The 25,561-nt window shown below is 39.5% G+C and overlaps 1 protein-coding gene across 12 annotated transcripts in view; it reads right to left on the reverse strand.

Moving 5' to 3' along the window:
- Nucleotides 1–25,561, reverse strand: part of ARHGEF6 (Rac/Cdc42 guanine nucleotide exchange factor 6) — a 116,798-nt gene that overhangs the window by 42,543 nt on the left and 48,694 nt on the right. For all 12 annotated transcript variants that reach the window (XM_024988103.2, XM_024988102.2, XM_005227552.5 and 9 more), the window contains 3 exons: nt 12,383–12,477; nt 9,246–9,341; nt 7,306–7,428 (listed from right to left, as the gene is read on the reverse strand). In XM_024988103.2, the coding sequence (XP_024843871.1) occupies nt 7,306–7,428; nt 9,246–9,341; nt 12,383–12,477 (314 nt within the window). The remainder of the gene's footprint in view (nt 1–7,305; nt 7,429–9,245; nt 9,342–12,382; nt 12,478–25,561) is intronic.

Below are 25,561 nucleotides of genomic sequence, written 5' to 3' on the forward strand. Positions count from 1 at the left end.
GCACCACAACTGGAGAGTGCCCCTGCTGCCGCAACTAGAGAAGGCCCCACGCAAAGCAATGAAGACCCAGTGCAGCAAAGACAAAGAAATAATTAAAAGTAAGAAAGAAAGACAAATGCTGGCAAAGATGTGAACACTGGAATCTTTGTGCACTGTTGGTAGGAAATCAAATTGGTGCACCACAGTGGAAACAGTATGGAAATTCCTCAAAACACTGAAATAGAACTACTATTTAATCAGCAATCCAACTTTTGGGTATTTATCCAAATACATGAAATGAGAATCTCAAAAGAGACATTTGCATTCCAGTTGCTGAGGCATTATTTACAATAGCCAAGTTGTGAAAACAATCTAAGTGTCCATGATGATGAATGGATAAAGAAATGTACTATGTACATGCCTATCTCTTTAAACAGAAGGAATACTGTCATATGTGAAAATATAAATGAACTTGAGGACATTATGCTAAGTGAAATGTCCGTCACAGAAACACATTACATGATTCCATTTATATAGGTATCTACGTTAGTCAAATTCATAAAAGCAGGAAGTAAAATGGTGATTTCCAGGAGCTGAGGTAAGGAAAATGGGAGTTACTCTTCATGGATATAGTTTCAGGTACAAAAGAATTTAAAGTTCTAGAGATCTGCTGTACAAATTGTGCTAATGATTAACAGTGCTGTTCTGTACACTTAAAATTTGTTAGGGGATAGATGTTCATGTTATACAGTTGTTTGTTGTTTGTTTTACACAATAAAATAGAAGGAAAAAAGTGGAAGCAAAATTAAACTTCCTCAGGCAAACCAAAACTGAGGGAAATTGTCACCAGTAGATTTTTCTATCAAATATTTGTAAGAGAAGTATTTCAGAGAGAGGAAACTTGGATCTACATAGAAAAGGAAGAGTGTCAGAGAATAAATGCAGGTAAATAGAATCTTTTTTTCATATTTTTAATAGAACTAGTCAAAGTAATAATAGCAACAATATATTGAGTGATTTTACATTATGAATAATGAAATGAATGAGGATAATAAGAGATGAGGGGGAAGAACTGATAATACTCCAAGTTCTGCTAAGTCAACTTCAGTAGTGTCTGACTCTGTGCGACCCACACGACAGCAGCCCACCAGGCTCCCCCGTCCCTGGGATTCTCCAGGCAAGATACTGGAATGGGTTGCCTATTCCTTCTCAATGCATGAAGCGAAAGTGAAGGGAAGTTGCTCAGTCGTGTCTGACTCCTAGCGACCCCATGGACTGCAGCCTACCAGGGCTCCTCCCATCCAGGGATTTCCAGGCAAGAGTACTGGAGTGGGGGTGCCATTGCCTTCTCTGAGTTACTACTTGTGAAATGGTAAGTGTTATGTGAGTAGTTGTTGTAAGTCTGTCAGAGTAGTTGTAAATGGATATTCAAGCTCTAGGGAATCACTAAAATTCTTCCTAAAAGAGAAGAAGAAATGAAATCATAGCAAAAATATTTAACTAAAACCAGAGAGGTAGTACAAGGGGGATAGCAAAGGAAGAACAAGTGCAATGAATACGAAACAGTACAACATTTTAAGATATTAACCCAACTATAATAATAATCATCACTTTAATATGAATGGTCTAAATATGCCATTTAAAAGATAGAGACTTTCAGGATGGATTAAAAAGCAGACTCCATTATATATTGTCACAAGACACAAGATTACAAAGCAAAGGAATGGAAAAGACATTAGAGTAATCAAAAGATAGCTGGACTAGCTATGTTTAATTCAGAAAAAGCTGATTATCAGAACATGGAAAATTATCAGGGATAAAGAGAGAGAATTACATGAAGATAAAAAGGCCATCTCTCCAACAAGATAAAGCAATCCTTAACACAAATGCCCCTAACAAAAGAACATCAAAACACTTGAGGGAAAAGAAAGTGATAGAACTGGAAGGAGAAATAGATGGCTCCACTATTATACTCCATCCCTGTATCAGTATCAGTAAATTCAGGTCAAAAATGGATAAGGATGTAATTGAAAAGAATAGTATCATTAATCTAGTTGATCTAATCAACATTTATTGAAAAATTGATTCAACAACAGGAAATACAAATTCTTAAGTTCACATGAACATTCACAAAGATAGATCCAATTCTGGGACATAAAATACAGTGCAACAGATTTATAAGAATAGAAATCAACAAATGGTGCTGGGACAATTGGATCAGTTCAGTTCAGTCGCTCAGTCATGTCTGACTCTTTGCAACCCCATGGACTGCAGCACACCAGGCTTCCCTGTCCAGCACCAACTCCCGGAGTTTACTCAAACTCATGTCCATTGAGTCGGTGATGCCATCCAACCATCTCATCCTCTGTTGTCACCTTTTCCTCCCACCTTCAATCTTTCCCAGCACTAGGATCTTTTCCAATGAGTCAGTTCTTTGCATCAGGTGGCCAAAGTATAGGAGTTTCAGCTTCAGCATCAGTCCTTCCAATGAATATTCAGGACTTATTTCCTTTAGGATGGACTGGTTGGATCTCCTTGCAGTCCAAGGGACTCTCAAGAGTCTTCTCCAACACCACAGTTCAAAAGCATCAATTCTTTACCACTTAGCTTTCTTTATAGTCCAACTCTCACATCCATACATGACTACTGGAAAAACCATAGCTCTGACTAGACGGACCTTTGTTGGCAAAGTAATGTCTCTGCTTTTTAATATGCTGTCTAGGCTGGTCATAATTTTTCTTCCAAGGAGCAAGTGTCTTTTAATTTCATGGCTGCAGTCACCATCTGCAGTGATTTTGGAGCCCCCAAAAAAGTCTGTCACTGTTTCCATCGTTTCCCCATCTATTTGCCATGAAATGATGGGACCGGATGCCATGATCTTAGTTTTCTGAATGTTGAGTTTTAAGCCACCTTTTTCACTTTCCTCTTTCACTTCATCAAGAGGCTCTTTAGCTCTTTGCTTTCTGCCATAAGGGTGGTATCATCTGCATATCTAAGGTTACTGATATTTCCTCTCAGCAATCTTCATTCCAACTGTGCTTCATCCGTCCAACATTTTCATGATGCACTATATAAGCGGGGTGACAATATACAGACTTGATGTACCTTTCCGATTTGGAACCAGGTCTGTTGTTCCATGTCCTAACAGGACAGTTCTAACTGTTGCTTCTTGATTTGCATACAGATTTCTTAGGAGCAGGTCAGTTGGTCTGGTCTTTCTGTCCTTTAAGAATTTTGCACAGTTTGTTGAGATCCACACAGTCAAAGGCTTTGCATAGACAATAAAGCAGAAGTAAGATGTTTTTCTGGAACTCTCTTGCTTTTTTGATGATCCAGCAGATGTTGGCAATTTGATCTCTGGTTCCTCTGCCTTTTCTAAATCCAGCTTGAACATCTGGAAGTTCACAGTTCACATACTGTTGAAGTCTGGCTTGGAGAATTTTGAGCATTACTTGCAGCATGTGAAGATGAATGCAATTGTGCAATAGTTTGAGCATTCTTTGGCACTGCCTTTATTTGGGATTGGAATGAAAACTGACCTTTTCCAGTCTGTGGCCACTGCTGAGTTTTCCAAATTTGCTGGCATATTGAGTGCAGCACTTTCACAGCATCATCTTTTAGGATTTGAAATAGCTCAACTGGAATTTGATCACTTCCACTAGCTTTTTTCATAGTGATGCTTCCTAGGCCCACTTGACTTTGCATTCCAGGATGTCTGCTCTAGTAGTGATGACACCATTGTGATTATCTGGGTCATGAAGATTTTTTGTATAGTTCTTCTGTGTTATTCTTGCCACCCTTCTTAATTATCTTCTGCTTCTGTTAGGTCCATACCCATTTCTGTCCTTTATTGTGCCTATCTTTGCATGAAAAGTTCCCTTGGGATCTCTAATTTTCTTTGAAAGAGATCTCTTAGTCTGTCCCATTTCTATTGTTTTTCCTCTATTTCTTTGCATTGATCGCTGAGGAAGGCTTTCTTATCTCTCCTTGCCTATTCTTTGGAACTCTGCATTCAGATGGGTATATCTTTCCTCTTCTCCTTTGCCTTTTGCTTCTCTTCTTTTCACAGCTATTTGTAAGGCCTCCTCAGACAAACATTTTGCCTTTTTGCATTTTCTTTTTCTTAAGGGATGGTCTTGATCACTGCCTCTGTACAATGAACGACCTCCATCCATAGTCTTCAGGCACTCTGTCTATCTAATTCTAATCTAAGATCTCATCCCTTGAATCTATTGTCACTTCCACTGTATAATCATAAGGGATTTGATTTAGGTCATACCTGAATGGTCTAGTGGTTTCTCTGCTTTCTTATCCACATACAAAAATGAAACTGGACTCCTACCTCACATCATATGTAAAATTAGCTCAAAAAGGATTAAAGAGCTAAATTAAAGAGCTGCTACTGCTGCTGCTAAGTTGCTTTAGTCGTGTCCGACTCTGTGCGACCCCATAGACGGCAGCCCACCAGGCCCCTCGTCCCTGGGATTCTTCCAAGCAAGAATACTGAGTAGGTTGCCATTTCCTTCTCCAATGCATGAAAGTGAAAAGTGAAAGTGATGTCGCTCAGTGTGTCTGACTCTTAGCGACCCCATGGACTGCAGCCTACCAGGCTCCTCCGTCCATGGGATTTTCCCAGGCAAGAGTACGGAGTGGGGAATTAAAGAGCTAATACTATAAAATTCTTAGAAAGGCATATCTTCATAGCCTAGGCAATATATTTAGGCAATAGATTATGATTAGGCCAATCTATTAGGCAATAGATTAGGCAACAGTTTTTTAGATATAACACCCAAAATATAAGCAAAGTAGATAAAATATGATATATCGGACATCATCAAAATTAAACAAATAAAGATTTTGTGCTTCAAAAGATAGCATCAAGTGAGTAAAAAGAAAACCCACAAAATGGGAGAATTTTTTTGCAAATCACACATTGGATAAGAGTATATAAAGAAGAATGTACAAAGAAATATTGCCACTCAAAAATGAAAAGATGAATTAACTCACATAAAAAATGGACAAATGATTTGAGTAGATGTATTTCCACAGAAGATATTAAAATAGCCAAGAAGCACAGGAAATATCATTAGCCCTTAGAGAAATGGAAGGTGACTGCTACTAGTAAGGGGTTTCTTTTGAGGGTGATGGAAATATTCTGGACCTAAACAGAGATGATGGTTGCACAACATTATATATACACAACCACTGAGTTATACATTTTTAAATGGTGAATTTATGGTATGTTAGTCATATCTCAATAACGAGACAAGTAACCCAATTTAACAACAGGTGAAGGATCCGAATAGACATTTCCCCAAATGAAGGTACACCAACTGCCAATAAGCACATGAAAGATGCTCAGCATCATGAGTCATTAGGGAAATGCAAATCAATGTCACAATAAGGTATCATTTCATACCCTTTAGGAAGGCTATAATCTATAATCAAAAAGACTAATGATAACAAATGTTGGTGAGGATGTGGAGAAAGTATTAGTAGGAATATAAATTGGTGCAGCCACTTGGAAAAGTCTCACAGTTCCTCTAAAAGTAAAACAGAGTTCCTGTATGACCCACCAATTTTACTCCTAGGTATCTACTACCCAAAAGAAATGAAAACATGTCCACACAAAGACTTGTACATGAACCTTCATAATAACACCATTCACAATCCATATGTCCACAAGCTGGTGAATGGAAGACCAATATGTGGTATTCATACAATGGAATGTTTTTCATTATATGACAATTTAAAAAGCAGTGTACTGATAAGTGCAACAGCACTGATGAATCTTGAAAACATTATGCTGAGTGAAAGAAGCCAGACACAAAAGGCCATACGTTGTGTGATTTCACTTAAATGAAATGTTCAGAATAAGCAAATCCATAGCGACCTAACGTATTTCAGTGGTTGCCCTTGGTCTGGCAATGAGAGTCACTGCTAATGAGTAGGGTTGTTTTGGAGAAATGAATGAAATCTTCTAATATTGATCATGGGATTGGTTGCACAATTCTGAATTTACTTAACACTGTTAATGGGTGATTGTATAGTATGTGGAATTATATCTCAATAAAGCTGTTATATTAAAAGGAAATGGAACATTTTATTTCTATAGTACATAAGTGTTCATTTTATGATAATCCTTTAAATTTGCATTTAGAGTATTCTCTTTGTAGGTGAAACACATGCCTCCATAAAAACATTTTTTTAGAAGTCTGACAGACCTGGATTCTAATTCGGGCTCAACCACTTAACAATTATGAGTACTTGGGCAATTACTTAACCTTCCAATGTCTTATCTGTAAAGAAGAGATGGTAATATAGTAACTCTATCATAGGCATTTACATCATGTGCTTGGCACATTGTCAGTGTTATTATTAGCTCTAAGCAGTTGAGCCACTTGCCTAAATAATCCAGAGTCACGGCTTCTTTCTTTAAACTCCAACGACCATATTTGCTATTTCATAAAAATTCACAACTTTCATCAGGGAAGTAAAACTGACCTCCAAGGAGAACCTACTGAATTCTACCTTCAAAATGCCCTTACATAACCGCTCTATAAAGCCAATCAAGCCCTTCACAAAACAGAACAAAACCGAAGTTTCCATCACTTTCTGAGGGTTGGTGTCAACTAGCGTTCCAGGTTGGCTCTGGGAGTTCAAGTCAAATTAAGAGAAAAGTCTTTTCTGTCTTGAGCAGCCTCCAGAATCATGTTGGTCTGAATCTAGACTCTGAGTTCACTCATAAGAGCCTCTGCATGTTGTTCTTCCTATTGTCTCACCTGGATTTCTAGCACACAGTTTCAAAGTCAAAACTGTCTTCAAGCCTATCCTACAGAATCCTGGTCCCGAGGACTGTATCAGTGAATGTGTCAAGGATGAGTTGTCAGAGGGTAAGGAAGGGCAGGAGAGACGTGAGCTCAGCTGGATCCCTTGTAAGGACTCTTAAAGGAGACAGTGTTCTGCTGTTCTCCATGCATCCGAAAGCTTATATTCGTGTATAATTATAATCCGAGATCTTTGCTTAAAGTACGTGACACATAATTTCATGTCTAAGAATCTACGCTCCATGAGGGAAGGGACCTTCTCTTCCCTGTTCACAGCTGGATCCCCATCAGCTACTATAGGACTTTGCACATAGTAGGTGCTCAATAAATTATCTGTTACATGAATGGGCAATAAAACCATATAACAATGAATCGATTTCTGGTATGACGTAAAGGGATAATCAAGAGTTCGGAGGGAGACTCTAGATTTCCAAATAGGTAGTCCGAGGAAAAGGTATCATTGCAAAACAGCTTTTGGAGGGAAATGTTAATAATTTACCTGTGCTGGGTGAGCACATTTACAGCTGAAGGATGATTTGCACAGTAAGCCAGATACATAGATTTAAAATGAGGCATGAGGCTCAGAAGACAACCACCTACTTTGTGTTGGTTTTCTGGAAACCTGTAAGTAAAACAAGTGGAACACACAATGTAATAGAGAAAACAAGATAAAGGAAGGTGATTTATACTAAACCTGGCAACATGCAAACCTTTTGAATTCTTTTGCCAAAGTTAAAAAGAAACTTCTATATTATAACCATTTTATCTATGAAATGCAAGTTCTTGGCCACTGCTTTAAACCCCAGCCACCAAACATAGCTCCAATACATAGAGTCAGATACTTATTTTGCATTAATAGGGGTTTTAAGATGCTTATTCAAATTACAATATTCAAATTTAGCCAGACACACTAAAAATACTCTTGATTAATTTACATGAAGTTCAAGTACAGATAGTTTAGTTGGTAAAAAATCTGCCTGCAATGCAAGAGACCCTGGTTCGATTTCTGGGTTGGGAAGATCCACTGGAGAAGGGATAGGCTACCCCCTCCAGTATTCTTGGGCTTCCCTGGTGGCTCAGCTGGTAAAGAATCCACCTGCAATGTGGGAGACCTGGGTTCGATCCCTGGGTTGGGAAGATCCCCTGGAAAAAGGAACGGCTACTCACTCCAGTCTTCTGGCCTGGAGAATTCCATGGACTGTATAGTCCATTAGGTCACAAAGAGTCGGATATGATGGAGCAACTTTCACTTCACTTCACTTTAAGTACAGACAAAACTAACTGAATCCAGAAATGACACATCAAAAAGAAGTGTTATGTAGTCTTGGTGGCAGTTGCTAGGCAAGGTGACATCCAGATGTTTAAAATTACAAGTCACCTATCTTAGTTTGCAAAAAACTCAGAAAAACACAAGAAAAAAGTTACTTGGAATTCCACCATTCAGAGATATCGATTATAATAATTTTGGCTTATTCTTTGGACTCTTCTATGTATTTCTCTATAAAATGGAAAACAAAGATGACAAATCTAGATGGCAATCTGCTCTTAGTCACCACCTTTCCATACCAATCTTCTGGATCCCTACAGCATTTGGAGTGGCTCTTGAGGTCTCCTTGTGAGGGCTCTCACCAGCTTCCTCCGTGGACAACCACTTGTGCTTCACTAAGTTCAAGAAACAGGCAATTGCCCCCAAGTTCCCTATAGACAACAAAAGTCACCAATGTCTGAGATCCACCACTTGGACAACTAATCTTGCTCCAGAAGTAAATTGCTTGATGATCATCACAGTTCACTCTGCAGTATGAAGTTGAACACCTCAATGATCTAGCTAGCCTTCAATGATGTATTGTGCTTCACATAAAGGTATTACTTGGAAAAGTAATCGCTATGTATGAACTATCATCTAATAGATGATAAAGGCATCATCTATAGTCAGTTTAGACCTTATTTGTCAACATAATTCTTAAATAAAGCCAGAAGTAATTGACTAGATGTAGAACACTGAATAAGCAACTAGTGGTCTGACACTGTGAATACACCACCTAGTGAATTTCTCTGTTGTTGTTATTGTAGAGTTGCTCAGTCATGTCCAACTGTTTTGCGACCCCATGGACTGTATGTAGCCTGCCAGGCTCCTCTGTCCATGGGATTTCCCAAGCAAGAATACTGGAGTGGGGCTGCCATTTCCTTTCCAGGGGGCTCTTCCTGACCCAGGGATTGTACCCCAATCTCCCACTGTGCAGGCAAATTCTTTATCACTGAGCCACCAGGGAAGTCCAGATTTTCTCTGTACTGGGGCAATTTACTAAAGTTGTAATAAATGTATAAATGCATAAATACAAAGTGCCCATATCTAAGACAACAGTCAAAAGAAAACAAAACACACATTTAAAAAACCCAATGTTGCTAGCTATCTTAATGGCTATGTGAGACACTTACTTTGAACATTCTTCCAAGGCTTGGCAGAGCGTCTGTTGAAATGTACATACTTCCTCGAAGTTTCCCAATAAAGATGTAAACTCCACAGTACTCAGACTGAAAAATAGATATATGCAGCTTCAGTGAAGAGAACTTGGGGATGACTTGAGCTATCTCTCTCTAGTCTGGTTAGGTGACAGTTTGCTAGTAACTGGCAAATGGGACAAAGGAAGCAATTCTTATATTTTAACTTTTGCTTCTGAATTGACACCAACTCTGTGGTCTTAAGCAACTTTCTAAAACTTCTTTCCTTGGTTTCCTTTTCTACGACAAGAATAATGATCCTAAAGAAATGAGTGTTTACAAGGGACATTAGGTATTTTACAAAGCGAGGAGTAAATGAGTAACAAGTGCTTAACATCTGAGCATTGACAGAGAACAGATTGGTGGTTGCCAAAGGTGGGGAGAAGGGGTGGGTGGAATGGATTACGGTGGTCAAAAGGTTCAAGCTTCTAGTTTATAAAATAAGGAGGGCATAGGGATGGGAATGTATGGCATGGTGACACAGTCAATAATACTGTACTGCATATTGGAAAGTTTCTGAGAGAGGTAGGTCTTAAAAAGTCCTCATCACAAGAAAAAAATTTGTAACTATGTGTGATGATAAATATTAACTAGATTTACTGTAGTGATTATTTCAACAATATATACACATACTGAATCATTACAGCTGTACATCTGAACTAATATAATGTTTACATGTCAACTCTATCTCAATAAAAAATAAATAAGAATCTAAAGTAGGTAGAATACATCACAGTTGGGAATAAGTGTAAAAACTTTTTGAAATCTCTCCCTGAGAGGAGCTGGGACAGTAATTGAAGATATTATATATGCCATATAAGGCACAAGGAAAAAGAGCAAAATCCGGCTTCTCTTAAATTAAAATCAACTCCAAGGAAATCTGGAGAGGAAGTAGGAGGGAAGAAATAGTAATGATGTGTGTGTTTGTTTTTGGAATGGAGTAGAATCAAACAAAAGACAAACTGAACAATTTTATCCACCACCTCTGTACTAAGAAATTTTCTCATCTTTTTCTTCTCATATCGAAAAAAAAAAAAAAAAAGGAGCCAACATTAGTATAGCGCTTAACACTGAGGTAAGCATTTTACAAATAACAAACTTGTCTTAACCTTACAACAACTTATGAGATAGATACTATCGCTGTCTCCATTTTACACATAAGGAAACCCACACACAGAGAGGTTAGGCAAATCAGGCAAAGTCACAAAGCCAGCGAATGGTGAAGCCAAAAAGTTGAACTCAAACATTCTAGCTCCAGAGTAAATGCTCTACTTTTTGGAGAGAAAACTTTTCTGAAGATTGACTTAAAAGGCCAACGTCTGCCACACCGTTATTTCTCCTTAATATAATAATACTAGGGGAGGGTTTCCAGGAGAGTAACTTTTGCTGACAAAGAAAAGGAAGACCCAAACAGACGTTACCAGTAACCCCCAGAGTATAAAAAGCACCCAGTTCCTACCCTCTGATGCCCTCTTGAACCACAAGCTGAAAACCCCTCTCATGGGTGTCAAAAGTGAAACCGTTTAGGCAGCTTTCTGGCTGTTGCTCCCCTAGAGCAGCAGGAACTTGACTGAGCACTTAGCTGGGCCCTTCAGGATTAAACAGTAAACAGTCTGCTTTGCTCAAATCACTTCGGGGTCGACCAGGCAGAACCAATGGAAAGTGACTGTAAGTGCATTTCGAATTTCCGTGGAACAGTGAGGTTCTGGCTCGGTTCTCTCACCTCCTCTGCCCTGGCTCTTTCCTTTCTTTTGTCTAGTTCTTGATTTGCTCATCAATCACTCCTTTATTTGAAGTCTTAACATCTCTGCTGTCAGCTTTAACACATCAGTTTCCCTCTCCTCCTCTGCCTGTCACCTCTAGAACACAGACCCACATTTCACTCAGTGGCAGGAGATACAGCAGGTTGAATCCGGCCACTGACTGACCATGTGATGGGCAGGGCAGTGAGCCTCTTTGGGATTTGGTTTTCTTATTTATTCAATGAGGAAAGTCATTTCTTCCAGGGCACTAGACCCAATGATTCACTGAAGTTCCATTCAGCTCTAAGAACTATGATTCACAGAGCACTTCATATTTTACAAAATATTAACAAAAGCTACTTTGTTGTTGATCATTTAAACTCTGACAAAACACAGGAATACAAAATCCTTTCATACTGAAGTAGGATTCCCACAGTGTCATGAAAATAACCAAGTGGGAAATTTAATAGGACATTATGTCTAAGCAAGAATGGTTTAGAAAAAGGGAGAAAATAGTGAAATACATCATTAAACTTATTTAAGCTAGAAGCCAACAATTTAGGTAATTGTTTGGCAAAAAATATACTCAAACTGAAGTAAAAGAAGAGGCTTCTGTCCTCCACTCTATGTATCAACTGCTAATTTTCTATTTGACTTAAATCATAATCTCTAGGAAAGTTTAATCCATTAAAAACACACAAATGCAGTTGGACATTATTTGTTACAAGCACCAAAAAATGAGTGGTCAACAGTTTTATTTTGTGAAAAGTAAGTTTGCAATTCAGGCCTTCGGATTCCATGATCAGAATAAGGTTTGAATGTTGGATTGTGAAAAACATTCTAACAACTCTTTCTCATTCACTTTGGCCTGGGTGAAATACTGGCTTGAATGGCTCTTAGGAACACTCACAAAATGCCACACTTTTTCCACTCTCAGAGCATGGGAAAGAGTTTCTGCTCTGGCAAGCAAAGGTCACAGCAAGCAGAAGAATTTCCAGTATCTGTGCTTTTTGCATAAAAACATCAGCAAGTCCTTTTTCTGGAAAGTAAAACCAAATATATCCCTTTAAAAAATGGACAAGACAAAAATGGTGACAGACAGAAAAGCAGATCGACTCATTCCCGCCACAGCCAGAAGAGAGAGAAAGTCGAGCTCTCCAAAAGCAACATCTTGCATAATTTCTGTTGCCTTGACCATGTTCTTGGCAACCTGTGATCTGTGGAAATTCTTCTAAAGGGCAAAATCAATTATTCAGTGACATAAGAGTAATGACTCCATATGCTGACATTATCTTGCTTTGCTTAGTGAGGGGTTTAAAATATAAAACTTACTTGTTATTGGACTGCAGGGGTCTTAAGTAAGTAACAAGAAGAGACTGAAGTTCTTTAGCATAATCTTTTTCAGTGTCCAAGATATTCTGTAACACCTATGGAGAAACAAAGATCAAGGTATTGTAATTGTCAGAAAAGTCCAAAATAAAATACAGTTTTAGATCTTTTTATCAAATTATAAGAAAGAAAAGTCCTATTTACTCAGGTTAGCAGTGTGAGTAAGGAACACAAAATCTGAATGCATTCTAGCAAACTAATAATTGCATGGCAATTGGTTATATTGCATAACTCATACATGTTTTTTCAAGAATTACCTTTACTTGGAGGGGCCCTACCATTTACACAGTATGGCTCAGAATGCTTTTGTGTGCTTTAAATTATTTTATCCTCAGTAAAAGTCTCAGCTAACAAAGGATCATCATTTCCATTTTATGGCTGAGAAGACTGAGACCAACTACCCCAAGACATAGAGATTCAACGTCAGGATAATTTCACGATAACTGATATCAAACACCAAAACAGATTTTTTTAAATGATGTTTTGAGAAGATCTTTAGGTGACAAAATCTGAGGACACTGAATTTTTAAGCAGGGTTAAAACTGGTTTTTTAATTAAAAGTAAAAAGTGCCAGTATAAACATTTCAAAGAGAAAAAGAAGCTGAAATGTGAGGAATTAAATGAGGGAAATGATGCTTACCAGTATTATTAATGATAGCCCAAAGAAAATCCTCTAGGCAAATAATCAATAAATAGGTCCACAGTTTCTCTTCCACCACCAGCCCTGGAGTCATGCCCCATTTCCCAGCCTTTTCTGGAGGCAGCTACAACCTTCATTCCAAGTTCTTAGAGATCCACCAAGCTAACATTTTGGTGTACTTTCTCATATCTCCTAATCCATTCAACACAAATTTACTGTCTATGTGGTGACAGGGCTTCCCTTGTGCTCAGCTGGTAAAGAATCCGCCTGCAATGCGGGAGAACTGGGTTCGATCACTGGGTTGGGAAGATCCCCTGGAGAAGGGAAAGGATACCCACTCCAGTATTCTGGCCTGGAGAATTCCATGGACAGTCCATGGGGTCGCAAAGAGTCGGACATGACTGAGCAACTTTCACTATGTGGTGACAAAGGCCATACCTGCCCTCAGGGAGTTTCTACTCTATCTGCAGGGGGAGACATTAAACAGGGGGCTCACAAGACCATGTGAAGCATTCTTAGCCAGGAGAAGCCCTTTACCTACCAACATGCCAGACATGTACTCACAAGACAGGGCATGATGATCTGCTTTTAAAAGGTGGAATGGAAAAACCACCTGGAGGTCCAGGCAGCTGTGGTTTGTTTTGAAACAACTGAACTGAAGGGTGGTCGTCCAGCTCTGCTACCAATGAGCAGGTTGCTTCAGTTTTAAGGTTTCACTTGCCTCATCTCAGATTGTGACATTTCACCTACCTCAGGGACCATTGTGAAGAGGTAAGGGAGACACTGTACGTGTAGGTGCTGGGTGAGTTGGGAAACAGTCCCTTCCAATTTAAATGGTTAAAAAAAGGTTCCTCAATGGCAGTTATTGACATTTCAGAGCAGATCACTCTTTGTTGTGAGGGGATGCCCTGTGCACTGCAGGATGTTTAGCAACATCACTGGAATCTACCCGTCAGATGTCAGCTGCACGCCACCCCCTGCCCAAGTATGACAATCAAAAATGTGCCCAGACAATGCCAAATGTCACCTGAAGGGCAATATCACCCCTGGCCGGACAAGGACATGGGCTATAGGGGTGGCCCCAATGAGTTGTAGCCCCTCCTCCCAGCCACTCACGTCTACTTTCAGTTTCTCTGTTCCTTAAAGAGGAATGCCTACTCTAGAAATAAGCGTGCATCTAGGGGCCTGGAGGTACCAGTGTGCTGTGAAATTAACCCACTAATGAAATAGAAATGTTACCCCCTACAGGAAGTCAACGCACAACAAAGGAAATTAGAAACTATCTTGAGATGAATTAAAAAAAAAAACACAACATAAAACACTTGTACGATGCAGTTAAAACAGTGCTTGGAGACGGTAAATAGCTATACATGCCTATATCAAAAAAGAAGAAACAGGACTTCTGGTTTCCACTCCAGCATTTAAGGCATTTGCTAGTCCATCCTAAAAATTACTCCATCCTAAAAACAAGCAAATAGCTTTTAAAAAAATGGGAAAAAGAACTTTACTTACATTTGTCAGGGAATTGAGGTCACAAGGGAAAAATGATACACTCAAAATTAGAGAAACAGACAAGCAGATAGAGATCATATCTTGCTGGAGCAGAAAACCATGAGAAGCCTCCACAGGAATGGGAAGCAAGGTAGGAAAACGTGAACTATAATTGATGAGTTGCTGGAGGCTCACTTTGCTGTACACCTTAAACTAACAACACGAACATTGTTAATCAACTATACCCCAATATAAAATAGAGTTTTTAAAGAGATATTTTTTAAAAAGTGGTGCTGGGACCACTGGATAAGTACATGCAAAGAAAGAACTTGCACTCCTACTTCACATCATATTAAAAAACTAACTCAAAATGGATGCTGGAGTTAAAATTACAAAACCCTGAGAAGAAAACAGAAGAGGAAATCTTCCTGACCTTGGATTTGGCAATGGATTCTTGGATGACACCAAAAGCACAAGCAACAAGAGACTAAAGATGGATAAATTTAAATTCATGAAAATTAAAAACTTTTATGTATCAAAGGACATTGTTTAGTTGCTAAGTCATGTCCAACTCTTTTGCAACCCCATGGTCTATAGCCCGCCGGCTCCTCTGTCCATGGGATTCCTCAGACAAGAATACTGGAGTGGATTCATGGCAATGTATGGCAAAACCACTACAATATTGTAAAGTAGTTAGCCTCCAATTAAAATGAATAAGATTATTTTAAAAATTAAAAAAAAAGAATACTGGAGTGGGTTGCCATTTTCTTCTCCAGGGGGTCTTCCCAACCCAGGGATCAAACCCATGTCTCCTGTGTCTCCTTTGGATTCTTTACCACTGAGCCACCAGAGAAGCTCACCAAAGGACATTGTCAAGAAAAAGACAACCCACAAAATGGGGAAATATTTACAAATAATGTATTTGAAAAGGGTCTACTATTCAGAATTTATAACTCAACAATAAAAGTAATCAATTAAAGTTGGCAAAGGATTTAAATAGACATCTCGCCAAAGAAGATATACAAATGGCCAACATGCACATAAAGAGATAGTCAACATAGTTAACCACTGCTGCTGCTGCTGCTAAGTCGCTTCAGTCGTGTCCGACTCTGTGCGACCCCATAGACAGCAGCCCACCAGGCTCCGCCGACCCTGGGATTCTCCAGGCAAGAACACTGGAGTGGGTTGCCATTTCCTTCTCCAATGCATGAAAGTGAAAGTGAAGTCGCTCAGTCGTGCCCGACTCTGTGCGACCCCATAGACAGCAGCCCACCAGGCTTCGCCGACCCTGGGATTCTCCAGGCAAGAACACTGGAGTGGGTTGCCATTTCCTTCTCCAGTGCATGAAAGTGAAAAGTGAAAGTGAAAGTGAAGTCGTGTCTGACTCTTAGCGGACCCCATGGACTGCAGCCTACCAGGCTCCTCCATCCATGGGATTTCTAGGCAAGAGTTCTGGAGTGGGGTGCCATTGCCTTCTCCGAGTTAACCCACTAGGGAAATGCTAATCAAAACCACAATACTACTTCACACTTAGTAGAGTGGCTATAATAAAAAGAAAAAGTAGAAAATAAAAAGGGTTGGTGAAGATATGGAGAAACTGGAACCTTCATACATTGCTGGTGGGAAAGTCAAAAACTTTCTATGGAAAGTAGCTACTGTGGAAAACAGTTCGGCAGTTCCTCAAAAAGTCAGACATAGATTATCATATGACCCAGTAATCCATTACTAGAAAGAATGAAAAAATATCTCTATGTAAATATTTGCACATCAATTTTCACAACAGCATTATAAATAATAACCCAAAGGTCCATCGGGTGATGGTTGGATACACAAAACCTATTATATCCATACAATGGAAGATTAATCAGTCAAAAAAAGCAATGAGTTACTAAGACACAACGTGGATGAACCTTGAAAATGTTATGCTAAGGAAGAAGCCAGACACAAAAGAACAAAGATTGTATGATTCAATTTATATGAAACATCCAGAATAAGGAAAACTCTACAGAGAGACAGAAAGTAGATTAGTGGTTGTTAAGGGCTGGAGGGAGTGAGTACTAATGGGTACAGGGTTTCTTATTGAGGTGATGAAAATGTTATAAAATAAGATGGTGGTGATCATCACATAATTTACTAAAAATCAGTGAATTGTACACTTTAAAGTGGTGACTTTGTGGTATGTGAATTATATATCATTATAGCTGTTATCTTAAATTCGAAGGACAAATTTCTCATCTGTTCATGGAAATTTTTCTGTTTTTTCTCTGAGTTCAAGTCCTTATCCAGTAGAATACCCTTCCAAACTCAATTTGTCCATCCTTACACCTCTCTGCCCAGCTGAGCTGTTGTTCACTGCAGTGTATTAAATAATCACTTTTACTCACATTCAGCACTAGGATTCATTTTTTATTCTTACAAATAGAAAGAGGTGCACTAGAATTCAACAGGACCACAGTTATTAAGAGGTAAAACTCTTATACAGATTTCCTTTTTAGCAATATTTATTTGTCTACAGTATTCATATTGAAAGAAAAAGAGGCTGGTGGCCTGGCTTCCCACTTATATCCAGGAGAGAATGAAGTCAGTTTATCACTTCCTTTGTTCACATTTTTCTGAAGAGACCATGTCTAGTAATGTACCGTCTCAAATCCTCAACCTTGCATTCAAGAACCGTTGTCTGAAACTGTCATACTATCCAGATTATAATGTTCGTTTAAAAAAAAGAAAAACAAAGCGAAAAGAAAAAAAAACACAATCATTGCCTGAGGGAATTTTAAATTAGAAATTTCGAAGACATTATTTACATCATAAAGTGTAATTTTTTAAGACAATTAAACATCACTACTTTAACTCCAAGGTTGCTATCTCCCTGTTGAAACAGTTTATTATTTCAACTTCCTTTTAAAATGCAATCATCTCAAGTTCCCTTTGCAGAAAGGACTAAGATTTTGCAAGAAAGGTGCCAACTGCCCTGGTCCAAGGGGTTATTGGAGTGTGTAAGCGAAGCAGTATTCCAAGGCTTCTATCTGCGCTGCAATCACTCGTACGGACAAACAGAAGCAGGAAGGCAGACCACTCCTCACTGCCCTTGACTGAGTTCTGGAGATCTGAACAGAAACATATACTAAACTCATAATGTTGCAAGTTTTGAGGGTGGCTGAATGCTGATTTTCATGGCTTCAATCACCACCTTTAGTGATTTTGGAGCCCCCCCAAAATAAAGTCTGACACCGTTTCCCCTGTTTCCCCATCTATTTCCCATGAAGTGATGGGGACCAGATGCCATGATCTTCATTTTCTGAATGTTGAGCTTTTAAGCCAACTTTTTCACTCTCCTCTTTTCACTTTCATCAAGAGGCTTTTTAGTTTCTCTTCACTTTCTGCCATAAGGGTGGTGTCATCTGCATATCTGTGGTTATTGAGATTTCTCCCAGCAATCTTGATTTCCAGCTTGTGTTTCTTCCAGTCCCAGCGTTTCTCATGATGTACTCTGCATATAAGTTAAATAAACAGAGGTGACAACATATCAGCCTTGGACGTACTCCTTTTCCTATTTGGAACCAGTCTGTTGCTCCATGTCCATGTTCTAAACTGTTTGCTTTCTGACAGCATATAGGTTTCTCAAGAGGCAGGTCAGGTGGTCTGGTATTCCATCTCTTTCAGAATTTTTCCAGTTTATGTGATCCACACAGTCAAAGGCTTTGGCATAGTCAGTAAAGCAGAAATAGATGTTTTTCTGCAACTATCTTGCTTTTTCCATGATCCAGCGGATGTTGCAATTTGATCTCTGGTTCTCTCTGCCTTTTCTAAAAACCAGCTTGAACATCTGGAAGTTCACGCGTTCACATATCGCTGAAGCCTGGCTTGGAGAATTTTGAGAATTTTGAGAATTTTACTTTACCAGCGTGTGAGATGAGTGCAATTGTGTGGTAGTTTGAGCATTCTTTGGCATTGCCTTTTTTTGGGATTGGAATGAAAACTGACCTTTTCCAGTCCAAAATCACTGCAGGTGGTGATTGCAGCTATGAAGTTAAAAGACGTTTACTCCTTGGAAGGAAAGTTATGACCAACCTAGACAGCGTATTCAAAAGCAGAGACATTACTTTGCCAACAAAGGTCCGTCTAGTCAAGGCTATGGTTTTTCCAGTGGTCATGTATGGATGTGAGAGTTGGACTGTGAAGAAGGCTGAGCACCAAAGAATTGATGCTTTTGAACTGTGGTGTTGGAGAAGACTCTTGAGAGTCCCTTGGACTGCAAGGAGATCCAACCAGTCCATTCTAAAGGAGATCAGTCCTGGGTGTTCTTTGGAAGGACTGATGCTAAAGCTGAAACTCCAGTACTTTGGCCAACTCATGGGAAGAGTTGACTCACTGGAAAAGACTCTGGTGCTGGGAGGGATTGGGGGCAGGAGGAGAAGGGGATGACAGAGGATGAGATGGCTGGATGGCATCACCGACTAGATGGACGTGAGTTTGGATGAACTCCGGGAGTTGGTGATAGACAGGGAGGCCTGGCATGCTGCGATTCATGGGGTCACAGAGTAGGACACGACTGAGCAACTGAACTGAACTGAATGCTGATTTTACAAGCTAGATTGACAAAGGTGATTAATGAGTCCTTCGTTAAATAATGCAAAATGTGTTTGAATGATGATGTACTGAACAGTATTGCCCTTGCTGTGGTGTGATTAGTAGAAATGCTCATCATGGTGGATGCCTAAGATTCTTTCCCAAATTCACTTGGATTTTTATTGCTTTCCTCAATCTCAATAGACCAACTGATGAACTTTGGAGACTGGTTCTTTATTTTTCAGGCCACAGGGCATCTACTGTAAAAGGATTAAAAAGGGAAGCAGACAGAGAAGGCTATGTGTTCCCAAACAGAAGGCCTCAGTGGTGAGTCAGAAGGCAGGGAGTTTGGCAGGCCAACTAACTTCAGAGCAGTACAATCTGATTGAGATGAAATCCACTCAATACTAAAATACACTGTCCAGACATTGCCTTTGCTTCCCTGATTCCTTCTTCACAAGGACAACGGAGTATCCTTTTGCTCAATTAACCTTTGACTAAATTCAGAATAAAACAGATGGTTAGAAGCCATAGAAAAAGAGGTAGAGGCCTTTTGAACCTCCATCCTAGGCTACTGATTTTCCAGTAAAATATATTTCCTCCATTTCCTGGAAATGCTTTAGAGTGAATTCATTTTTATAACTCTGTTTTCCAAAGGGAACGAATCATATAGGTCTGAGGAAATTATTTTAAGGGGCTAAAATGCAGAAACAAAGGCTGACTATAGAGATACGTCCCATGATAAAGGAAAACTATAACGGCCTTAAGAAAACTTAAATCTAAGCCAAATCACTGTTATAGGAATTCTGAGATAATTATGATGCCTACAAAAAATGAGTTTGTGTTGGTAAACTACTATGAAACAGGAAAGGGCAATACATTATTGTATTTATACAATATTTGGCTTATATGACAGAAGAGCCACCTGCTTACATTCAAGTGCAGTGGTCAATTTCACTTCTCCAAGTCCTTGGTTTTCACAAAACAAGCAGCACCATGCCCTGTAATTGACAGACCCAGCAAAACAGAATTGGACTCTGAAAACTCTCATCATCTCCCCAACTTCAGGTGGAAGACATGGATGGATGAGTCAAACAGGAAATAAGAAGGCAAAAAAGAATATGGCATATGGAGAAGGAATAAATGGATAGATGGGTAAGGTAGTTTAGATTAGTGGTTTAAAAAAGAGAGAATGCACAGAAGTTTTTTAGGGCAGTGAAATTACCCTGAACAACACTCTAAAGGTAGAAGATGTCATTATACATTTGTCCAAACCCCTAGAATGCTCCCAACATCAAGGGTAATGCAATGTTCAACTCTGGACTTTGGTGCTAATGATGTGTCAATGTAGTGTTCACTCAATTGTCACAAAACATTACCACTTTGATGGGACATGCTGATAGTGGGCGAGGGCTATCTATGCATTTAGGGGCAGGCGGTATACAAGACATCTCTCCATTTTGATCAGTTTCACCATGAAGCTAGAACTGCGCCGAAAATATAAAGTTTTCTTTTTCTAAGAAGGGCCACGCACTAAGCATACGAAAGGTAGAGAAAAACAATTTTTCCACGCTTTCCCTTACCCGAATGGAGCGCACTGAAAACAGACTGGTGAGCATTCTGCCATACCATTACTAAGAAAGTAGGAAGAACAGGTTAGAAAAATTAAAGCAATTACTGGCCCCTTACTTATTAATATTTGCCTATTTGGCTGCTAGGGAAATATCTCTACAGATATACAGTTGTCCGCAGACAGAGGGCAACTCTCCAGAGTTTAGTACAGGCAAACCTCGTGTTATCGCACTTTGTTTCATTTCACTTTGTGGACATCGTGTATTTTCACAAACGGAAGGTGTATGGCAGCCCTGAATCAAGCAAGTCTACCGGCGCCATTTTTCCAACAGCATTTGCTCACTTCAGGTCTCTGTGTCACTTTTGGTAATTCTCCCAAGAGTCTACACTTTATCGTTATTATTATATTCATTGTGTGATGGGTGATCTTTGATATGACTACTGCAGAAAGATTACAACTCGCTGAAGGCTTAGATCATAGCATTTTTAACAATAAAATATTTGTTAATTAAGGCGTGTACATTGTTTTTTAAGACATAATGCCATTGCACACTTAATAGATGACAGTAAAGCATAAACAGGGACTTCCCTGGAGGTCCAGTGGTTAAGACTTCATGCTTCCACTGCAGGGGACACGGGTTTGATCCCTGGTTGGGGAACTAAAATCCTACATGCTGTGCAGCATGGTCAAAATTTTTTTAATTAAAATTTTAAAATTGGATAGGACTTAAAAGAAAAATAAAATGGAAACATAACTCTTATATGCACTGGGAAACCAAACAACTCATGTAACTCAGTTTCTTGCGATGCTCTGGAATCAAATGGGCCTTCCCAGATGGCTCTAGTGGTAAAGAATCTGCCTGCCAAAGCAAGAGACTCAAGAGACATGGGTTCAATCCCTGGGTTGGGAAGATCTCCTGGAGAAGGGAATGGCGACCCACTCCAGTATTCTTGCCTGGGAAATCCCATGGACAGAGGAGCCTGGCGGGCTACAGTCCATGGGGTCACAAAGAATCAGACATGACTGAGTGACTGAGCACTCATGGAATCATATCTGCAATATCTTTGAGGGGTGCTTGTATCAGTGAGCCTGGCCTATTTGTGGCAGCACAAAGGACCATATTCTTACAGTGGGCTGCACTTGTTGCAATAAATAAGGAATTTCACCCTCTGAGAGGCATTTTGATGGGAATGGAAGAGAACGCAGTCCCCTTCTGCAGGGACAGGTTGCAGGCATGCCACTTTGGCCAGGAATGAATGTGTCACATGGTCTCCCTGCCTGACTCCCCTTCCAGCTCTTCTCTGCTTATCTAAGCCCTAACATGCCCTCAATCCTCTCTGCCATTCAACTTTTTCCTGTTGCTGTTGTTGTTTAGTTGCTAATTCATGTCTGCCTCGCTGTGACCCCATGGACTATAACCCCGCAGGCTCCTCTGTCCATGGAATTGTCCAGGCCAGAATATGGGAGTGGGTTGTCATTCCCTTCTCCAGGGGAGTTTCCCGACCCACAGATCAAACTCGCGTCTCCTGTACCTCCTGCATTGGCAGGCAGATTCTTTACCACTGATACACCTAGGAAATCCAATATTTTCCTTTATTGATTTTTGAATTTTAGTTTAGTGAGTATCAGAATCGCCTGTGAGGAATGGAGAGAAAGCAGCTGAGGGAACTGTTTAAAAATGCTGTTTACTAGGACCTATGGCCAAAGATTCTAATGTAACAAGCCAGATGTGGATCCCAAATATCTACAGTTTTAATGGTCTCCCTGGGGGCTTTCAAATGCAAAAGGTTTCCCAGCCACATCTGGAGCAACTCATCTTAGGACAGTTTGTCACTTGACATCATTGCCTGCCATGTGGCTTACACCACGTCGGTCCTGTCTTCCCGGTGAGACCATGGATGCCAAGACCTAAGTGCTGCATGCAAATGAACCCACAACTAAGCTACATAGTTTCCTCTTTCTTTTCTTTTTTTTCAGTTTTATTGCAATCTAATTGACAAATAAAAATTATATATATTCAAGATATCTTACTTCACATTTTGATGTATGCACACATTGTGAAATGAGCACCACGATCAAGCTAATTAACACATCCATCACCTCACATAGTCACCATTTTCTTTTGTTGCTATTGTTCTTCTTTATTTTTAATCCCTCCTGGCACATAACATCAACTTACAATAGGCAAAGAGAGCCACTGAGCAGATTATTAGAAAAATAACTCATACAAACGATATGCTTTTGTTCAATGGGTAAGAGACGTTTAACAAATATGACAGTGAATTTTTAGGGGACAATGAAGGAACCAAAGTCAGGAGCAGCAAAGCCTCCTTAGGTGTCATGTCCCTAAAGGATGCTAAACTCCCTTTCAAAACAACTGGCTAGAGAGGCCAAGCCTCAGTTAGATACCATTAAACATGCTTCCATGGCAGATGTAGGTTGGGAGTGGGCTCCCTACGTTCACTTGATCATACTGGAGAACTTCTAAACATTTCGGAACTTATGTGCCACAGAAGCAAACTGAGGCTTAAATGGGTCCAAGATCAGCTGATATCCCTCAGAAACTTGAAAAAGGGGGAGAGAATGTGTGCAGACCTGCAAATTCAAGAGGTCTCTATCCTGCCAAGCTTATAGGATGTTGAGAATTAATTTTATGTATTCAACTTGGTTGGGTCATGAGATGCCCAGATTAAATTACTATTTCTGGGCAGGTCTGTGAGAGTGTTCCAGATAAGGGTGAACTTTGAACAGTAGCCGAGTAAAGCAGATTGCCCTCCGCAATGTGCCATCATCCAATCCTGTTGCGGCCTGAATAGAACAAAAAGGTGAAGGAAGGAGAATTGGGCTCCTCTTGTACCTCACGCTTGAGCTGTAACATCTGCTGGCCTGAGGACTGGATTTATACCCTTAGCTCTCCTAGTTCTCAGGCCTTTAGACTCAGACGAACTACACCCACACTGTCCTGGTTTCAGCTTACACATGGAGATCATGGGACTTCTCAGGCCTCCATAATCATACAAGCCAATCCTTGTATGTTCATCATTTTTCTGTCTCTCTGGAGAACCCGACTAATACACAAGACCAAAATAAAGAAAGCATTTAGACTAGCGAGACTCACTGAATGGAGAGCATAAGAACATGGTCTGATCACAGTATCTCATCAGGGGTCCGGTGAGAACAAAAATCTCCATGAAGGAGAAATAATGAAGAAGACATAGTTCCCTGTTTTATTATAGCTATATTATATTTAAACAGGCTATGTATATGTATATATGTATACACACACCCACCACATCAAAGAAAGTTGGCATCAGATTCAGCAGATGTTAATGATGATCATCTCTGAGTGGTGGAATTACAGGTGATATTTATTTTCTTCTTTATACTTTCTGCAGTCTGATTTTTTAATCATTATTTATATAATAAAAAAATTCTTCTGTTTTAAAAAAATGAAGTAAAAATCAGACACTAGTGCTCTTACAGAACTAGCAACGGAAACATCTACAATTAATGGACTCTTAGGAATACGAGCTAATTGAGATGAGAGGGGACACCTTACTATGGTGGAACTTGATTTTTCAGATCTCCAATACTGTGGGTGAGTCTCAGGAATTCAACACAGCATTGGGAGGGTGATGCTAAACTCGGAACATATTTTGAATTTGTTGCTGCTAAAAATTTGCCTAAATACTCAAAAATGTAGATTTTTAAAAAACACCAACTAAGCCCAAATCCCTTCACATGCATATCTAATTACAATAGTAAGTCCAACTGGTCTCAATAATCCAGCAATTCTCATACTACAGCTCTACAGTTCCTTCTCAGACCATCATGGGCTCCCCAAGACCTTTTGGGTTTTTTTAAATTAAGTTTGGTTTGAGAAAAAATTTAAATATATATATTTTTTTGGCTCAACAATTAACTTCTAGGACTCCACCTTACAGATCTTTATACGCTTTGCCAAAGTTACACACAGGATGTTCACTGCAGAATTGTTTGTAACAGCGAGATGTGGAAATAAGGTACATGGACTCCAACAGGAGATGGGTGATAGAAACTGGCAGTACATCTTGAGTTGGTATTTAGTATAGATAGGATTTGTATAATGCCCATAAGAATCACAGAGGTTAGTCTGCCTTGGATAATCCCCAGTGAAGTTGCTCAGTCGTGTCCGGACTCTTTGCGACCCGTGGACTGTAGCCCGCCAAGCTCCTCTGTTCATGGCTTCTCCAGGCAAGAATACTGGAGTGGGTTGATAGACTCAGCAGAGGCAGAGAGAGAGTCAAAGCAGAGTGATTGTATGCTCCAGACCGGCAGGGAGAAGCAGCTATTGTAACACTTTCAATTCACCATTTGACTGCACCCTTCCATTAAAAATTTAATCATTGGGGTTCACCTGGAAGCTAAAAGAAATGGTCAGGACCAGAGGTTGGGGGGGATTGTGTGAAGGCGGTAAAAAGGTACAAACTCACAGTTATAAGTACTAGGGATATAAAGTACAACATGATAAATATAATTGACACTGCTGTATGCTCTTTATGATTATTGTTAAGATAGTATATCCTAAGAGTTCTCATCACGAGGAAAAACACATTTTTTTCCATTTCTTTGATTTTGTAACTCTATGAGATCATGGATGTTCAATGACTTACTGGGGTCATCATTTCATGATGTATGTAAGTCAAATCATTATGCTGTACACCTTAAATTTACAGTGTTGCATGTCAATTTTTTCTCAATAAAACTAGAATAAAAAAGAAAATACAAGGCAAATAAATAATTGAAAATATGATAACCTTAAGTGACAACTCAGAACACAAATTGTGTAGATAGCATGATTACAACTACA

The sequence above is a fragment of the Bos taurus genome, chromosome X, assembly GCF_002263795.3.
Source record: "Bos taurus isolate L1 Dominette 01449 registration number 42190680 breed Hereford chromosome X, ARS-UCD2.0, whole genome shotgun sequence".
Classification (NCBI taxonomy): Eukaryota; Metazoa; Chordata; class Mammalia; order Artiodactyla; family Bovidae; genus Bos; species Bos taurus.